At 55.7% G+C, this 6,678-nt stretch overlaps 1 protein-coding gene across 1 annotated transcript; it reads left to right on the top strand.

Annotated features, from left to right (window-relative positions):
• Positions 1–3,364: 3,364 nt before the first annotated feature.
• LOC127566898 (homeobox protein Hox-C12-like) lies at positions 3,365–5,415 on the top strand. The gene is made up of 2 exons (XM_052009419.1): positions 3,365–3,818; positions 5,177–5,415. The coding sequence occupies exons 1-2, from the start codon at positions 3,365–3,367 to the stop codon at positions 5,413–5,415; spliced, it is 693 nt and encodes a 230-aa protein (XP_051865379.1).
• Positions 5,416–6,678: the final 1,263 nt, after the last annotated feature.

Below are 6,678 nucleotides of genomic sequence, written 5' to 3'. Positions count from 1 at the left end.
CCAACCCTGTAACCTTGTCCCCCCCATTGAAGACCCTCCCACTGGGGAAGACATCTCCACATCTCCCCCGTCACGTCCCCTCGGGGTCTGAGGTGTCTGAATAAGGTCACCCCTCGTTCTTCTTACCCCCCCGAGGGACACCCAGACTGTTCGGCCCCTCCTGGTGGGACAACACCCTCCTCCCAGGGGTTGTCCCTGCGAACTTCGCACACAGGTCGAGAGATCGAGAGAGAGCGAGAGAGAGAGATCGAGAAAGAGAGATGGAGAGAGAGATGGAGAGAGCGAGAGAGAGAGAGAGATCGAGAGAGAGACATACAGACATACATACTGTCACACAGCACGGAAAAAGACCCTTCGGCCCAACCGGTCCGTGCCGACCAAGATTCCCATCCCATTCGGTCCCATTTGCCCGCATTTGGCTCATATCGCTCTGAACCTTTACCATCCACGGACCCGTCCCAGTGTTGTTAATGTACCTGCCTCACCCACTCCCTCTGGCAGCTCGTTCCACATACGGACCACCCTCTGGGTGAAGAAGTTGCCTTTCAGGTCCCCTTTAAATCTCTCCCCCTCTCACCTTAAACCCGTTCCCTCTAGTTTTAGGCTCCTCGACCCTGGAGGGAGAAAGGACCGTGACTGTTGACCTTATCTACGCACCGAGAGAAACCTCCGCACCTGCTCATCACCATCTCTCACCTGCGTCTACCTCTCACCACCCTGTGCCCACCTCGCCTCCCCTCTTCTGTCCACCCATCACTGCTCTGTTTTTCCCTCCAATATATCGGGCTTCCCCCTTTCCCTATCCTCAGTCCTGAAGAAGGGTCCTGACCCGAAACGTTGACTGCCTGTTCTTCTCCACGGATGCTGCCTGGCCTGCTGAGTCCCCCCCCCAGCATCATCTTGGTTTTTTTTTTACCTAAAACCCACTTGGTTTTATAACCCTCCATAAGGTCACCCCTCAGCCTCCTTTGCTCCAGGGAAAACAGTCCCAGCCTGTCCGGTATCTCATAACTCAAACCCTCCTGTCCCGGTAATATTGAGTACAGGTGTAGGGAGGTTATGTCGCAGTTGTAAAAGACGTTGGTGAGGCCGTACCTGGAGCGTAACATAGAACATAGAACAGTACAGCCCAGAACAGGCCCTTAGGCCCACAATGTTGGGCTGACATAGTTATTCCCTCCTACCTACAGAATGCCCAGATCCCTCCATTTTCCTCTCATTCATGTGCCCATCCAAGCACCTCTTAAAAGCCGCCCCCCAATGAATTTGCCCCCACCACCCTATCAGGCAACACATTCCAGGCATCCACCACTCTCTCAGTAAAAGACGTACCCCTCACGTCTGTTCTGAACCTACCCCCTCTCACTTTAAATGCATGCCCTCTGGTATTGGATCACTCAGTAATGGGGGGGGGGGGGGAGATATTGCTTGTCCACCCTATCTATGCCCCTCATGATTTTATACACTTCCAACAGATCACCCCTCAGCCTCCGCCGCTCGAGGGAAAAGATCCCAAGTTTGTCCAGCCTCTCCTGATAGCACATGCCCCCTAATCCAGGCAGTATCCTGGTAAACCTCCTCTGAACCTTCTCTAAAGCCTCGACATCCTTCCTGTAGTGAAGTGACCAGAATTGCATGCAGTACTCTAAATGCAGCCACGCTATAGAAAGAATGTCGTTAATGTACCTGCCTCAACCATTTCCTCTGGCAGCTTGTTCCACATACGGATCACCCTCTGAGTGAAGAAGTTGCCCCCCAGGTCTGGTCTCTGAAAAGTGGAGTTTTCTGTCACACACACACAAGTCCGTGTGTGCACAGGTGCAATGAAAAACTTCCCTGCAACAGTATCACAGGCACAGAGCGTCAGAGACACAACAATCACAGGAAAAACATAGAACATAGAACACTACAGCACAGGACAGGCCCTTCGGCCCACAATGTTGTGCCGACATTTTATCCTGCTCTGAGATCGATCTAACCCTTCCCTCCCACATAGCCCCCCATTTCTCTATCATTCATGTGTCTATCTAAGAGTCTTAAATGTCCCTAATGTATCTGCCCCCACCACCTCTGCCGCAGTGCGTTCCACGCACCCACCACTCTCTGTGTAAAAAACTTACCCCTGACATCCCCCTTATACCTTCCTCCAATCACCTTAAAATTATGTCCCCTCGTGTTAGCCATTGTCGCCCTGGGAAATAAGGTGTACAGGAATGAGATAGATTGGGTGGTCGAGGGGTGTCACAACAACAACCTCGCCCTCAATGTCAGTGAGACCGAGGGACTGACTGTGGACTTCAGGAAGGGGAAGTCGGGAGAACACACACCAGTCCTCACTGAGGGGTCAGCGGTGGGAAGAGTGAGCAGCTTCAAGTTCCTGGGTGTCACCATCTCAGAGGATCTATCCCAGGCCCAACGTATTGATGCAATCACGAAGAAGGCATGCCAGCGGCTCTACTTCGTCAGGAGTTTGAGGAGATTCGGTCCATCACCAAAGACCTTTGCAAACTTCTACAGATGTACAGCAGAGAGCGTCTGACTGGGTGCATCACCGCCTGGTATGGAGGCTCCAACGCGCAGGGTCGCAAGAGGCTGCAGAGGGTTGTAGGCTCAGCCAGCTCCATCACGGGCACAACCCTCCCCGCCATCGAGGACATCTTCAAGAGGCGGTGCCTCAGGAAGGCGGCATCTGTCACTGAGGATCTTCGCCACCCGGGACATGCTCTCTTCTCTTTACTACCATCAGGGAGGAGGTACAGGAGCCTGAAGACCCACACTCAACGATTCAGGAACAGCTTCTTCCCCTCCGCCGTCAGATTTCTGAACGGTCCGTGAACCCATGAACACCACCTTGTTATTCCTCTTTTGCATTATATATTTACCTTCATAATTGTTATGTCTTGCACTGCACTGATGCCGCAAAATAACAGATTTCCCGACTAATGTCAGTGAGAATAAAACCTGGTTCTGATCCCGGCTGCGCAGTGCCCTCAAGTGTGGTCTTGGCCAGCGACCGCGGACTTGGGGGAGTTGGGGATCCAGACATGTCAGGGAGGGAGAGAGCAGGAGAGGGTTAACATCTGTAACGTGTCCTTCCTTGTGGGAGGGGGTGGGGTGGGGTCGGGGGCGGAGGGAGGGGAACGCAGAGTAGAGAGTCGCGGTCCTTTCTTCCCCGCCCCCCCCCCACAAAAAAAACACCCCCAGAAATTCCCAGGTGGCTTGCACGTGATAGCCCCACCCGGCCAATCAGAGCCGGCCCCCTCAGCACCCACCCCGCCCCCCTCACCACCCACCCCGCCCCCGTCTAACTAGGTTGGCCCTGAGCGTCCGGAGGTGGCGGAGAGTGTGGGCGCCGGCCGCCGGGATGGGTGAGCACGCCGCCCTCGGTTCCGTGGGACCGCTCCTCGGCGCGCACACCGGGGACACCTTCTACCTGCCCGGTTTCCGCGCCCCCGGCCCGCTGCCGCGCCGCCGCGGAGACGCCGTCTGCGCGCTGCCCTGGGCTCCGGGGGAGCCGGCGGCTAGCTGCTGCCCGGAGGCTTACCTGAGCGGAGTCAGCCGGCCGTGCGTCCGGTCCGGGACACTGGCCAAGAACTTCTACGGGGAGGGGGTCGCTCACAAGCGCTGGGTGGGCGTGGGCCCGCCCGCCGTCGCCGCCGCCGGACAGATCAAGTGCCCGTTCCCGGCCGCCGCCAAAACGCAGGAGGGCTGTCCTGTGCTGGAAACCGAGTGCGCGTCCCCTCTCCCGAGTTCCGTCGGCGACCCGGCCGGCTGCTGCTCCTCGCCGCTCGGCCCGCGGGAAGCGTTCGCCGATTCGGGTGAGTATCCCACTCAGTGTCGGGACCCCGCCCGCTGCCCATTCCCAGATTCCAAACAACCACCATTCACCCCCACCCCACCCCATCTCCTACCGACTCCGCGCGTCCTGGTAAGAAACGGGAGCACCCGGGAGTTGGGTGGCTGTGCGTGGGGTGGGTGTGGGGTGGGGGTAACCCACGCGGTTACAGCGAGAGAACGTGCGAACCACAGAGATGGGGGGGGGGGGGGGGGAGAAGGGGAGGGAGAGCGCGGGAGGGAGGGAGAAAGAGGGAGAAGGAGGGGAGAGAGAGAGATGGGGAGAGACATGGACAGGCAAACACAACACACACACACACACACGCAGACACACAGATACACACACACTCAGGCACACACACACACAGACAGACGCACACACATACACTAGATACACACCTACGCGCATACACACACAGACACACACACACGCAACACACGTACAGACAGACGCATACACACTCAGGCACACACACACACTAGATACACACCCACACACACAGACACACCCACGCGCATACACACACTCAGACACACACACACACTCAGACACACACAGACACACTCAGACACACACAGACACACTCAGACACACACAGAGCCGCTGTTCGTATCCCCCGTTCAGTCTTTCTGCGAATCTGCACCGTCCGGAATTTATTAAACAAGAGGGTAGTGTGTCGAAGCGGGTGCAGTGGCGGGTCTGGGGTTAGACTCGTCCGTTTCCAATCGCTCGGCCAAGTTCAGCTGTCACCGGTTCGGAAGTTGGAGGGGGCGTCGGGGGCCCGCAGACTCGGGGGGGGATGGAGTTCCCTCACCTGCTCCGAGTAGGGAGTAGGGAGCTCCAGAGCCGGGGGACCCGGGGAAGCTGAAGGAGGAGAGAGAGAGAGAGAGAGAGAGGCGGGGAGGGTTAGGGAGGGGGGTCCAGAGCTGGGGGACCCAGGGCAGCTGAAGGAGGAGAGAGAGAGAGGCGGGGAGGTGTAGAGAGGGAGTTTCAGAGCTCGGGGACCCGGGGCAGCTGAAGGAGGAGGAGAGAGAGAGAGAGAGGCGGGTAAGCGTGTACGGGCCGGAGGGGGTTTCAGAGACTGGGATGGGTGTAGGGGCCGGAGGCGTTCACAGAGACGAGGGGAGGTGGAGGGGATGGAGGGAGGGGGTCACAGATACCTGGAGGGGTGTAGGAGTGGGAGGGAGGGGATGTGGGGGCCGCGCAACTAACTGTTGACTTCTGAGATGCTAGTTTAGCTAACGTTCCTGACTTTCGCTCTCTCTCTCTCTCTCCCTCTCCCTCCCTCCCTCTCTCTCTCTCTCCCCCCCCCCCCTCCTTCCCTCGCTCTCTCCCTGAAAGCCACGCCCTGGTACCCTCTCCACTGCCGGACCAGGAAGAAGCGGAAACCGTACTCCAAGAGCCAGATCGCGGAGCTGGAAGGGGAATTCACGGTGAACGAGTTCATCACGCGGCAGCGGCGCCGGGAGCTCTCGGACCGGCTCGTCCTGAGCGACCAGCAGGTCAAGATCTGGTTCCAGAACCGGCGGATGAAGAAAAAGCGGTTGCTGCTCCGCGAGCAAGCTCTGGGCCTCTACTAGTTGGCGGAGAGGTTCGTCCTGCTTGAGGCCGGGGCGCTTGTGGGGGGAGGTGGGGGTGTTGTAAGCGAAACACGCACACGCCAGGGGTCTGGGGGAGAAAGCGTCAAACTCATGAGGTATCCATCGGTTCCACTGCCCAGGTTCCCTTCCCCCCAAAACACAACCCCCCCCACCCACCTCCACTACACACACACACACACACACATACACACACACACGCGCGCGCGTACACACACACACACACGCGCGTACATACACACACACACACACACACACACACACACGAGGGCGCGCGCGTTTGGCGCTGGTGAATCTGCCCTGGAACCCGGCCGTCTCCAAAGGAGAGAGATTTCACTCCGTGCGTGTAAATGGGTGCACGGGTGTTTCTTCGTGTGTGTGTGTGTGTGTGTGTGTGTGTGTGTGTGTGTGTGTGTGTGAGAGAGAGAGAGAGAGGGCGTGCATTGTGTGTGTTTTATAGTTGTGTGTGTGTGTTTAATTGTGTGTATGTGTGTGTGTTTGGTGTATAAGTGTGTGTGTTTAATTGTGTACATAAGTGTGTGTGTTTATTTTTGTGTATAAATGTGTGCGTTTAATTGTCTGTGGTGTGTTGAATTGTGCATAAATATGTGTTTAATTGTGTATATAAATGTGTGAGTGTTTAATTTTGTGTATATGTGTTTGTGTGTATGTGTGTGTGTTGAGTTGTGTATATGTGTTTGTGTGTTTAATTGTGTGTGTGTTGAATTGTGTGTATAGGTGTGTGTGTGTGAATGAGTGTGTGTCTCTCCGTGTATAAACACGTGTGATGCGTTACAGTTGTGTATAAATGTGATTGAACACACGTGCTTTAGTTGTGTATAAATGCGTGTACGTGTGAAAGTTGTGTGTAAACACGTGTGTGTGAACGCGTGTTTCAGTTGTGTACGAATGTGTGTGTGTGAACATCCGTGTGTGGTTTCGTTGTGTATAAGCGAGTACATGAATGTGAGTTTGTTTCAGTTGTGTATAAATGTGTGTGAACATGTATGCGTTTAGTTGTGGATAAATGTGCGTGAACGTGTGTTTCATTTATGTACACGCGTGCATGTAAGTGTGCGTTTAGTTGTGTACACGTGTGTTAGTCGTGTACAAATAATCGTGACTGCACATTTCTGTGTAAATGTACGCGCGGTGTATAAATATGCGGGTGAATACGTGCGCGCACACGCGTGGGTGACCGTGAGCGTAGACGTGTGAACGCGTGAACACCTCCGCGTGAACGTG

This window comes from Pristis pectinata, chromosome X (assembly GCF_009764475.1).
Source record: "Pristis pectinata isolate sPriPec2 chromosome X, sPriPec2.1.pri, whole genome shotgun sequence".
Lineage (NCBI taxonomy): Eukaryota > Metazoa > Chordata > Chondrichthyes > Rhinopristiformes > Pristidae > Pristis > Pristis pectinata.
Note: the sequence above shows the minus strand (reverse complement) of the source record. Positions and strands in the feature narration are given on the sequence as shown.

What these genes read in the sequence shown, in the direction of transcription:
- LOC127566898 (XM_052009419.1), top strand. Translation starts at nt 3,365, where the DNA reads ATGGGTGAGCACGCCGCCCTCGGTTCCGTGGGACCGCTCCTCGGCGCG. An exon ending in GGAAGCGTTCGCCGATTCGG is followed by an intron (nt 3,819 to 5,176) that starts GTGAGTATCCCA and finishes TCTCCCTGAAAG; the next exon opens with CCACGCCCTGGTACCCTCTC.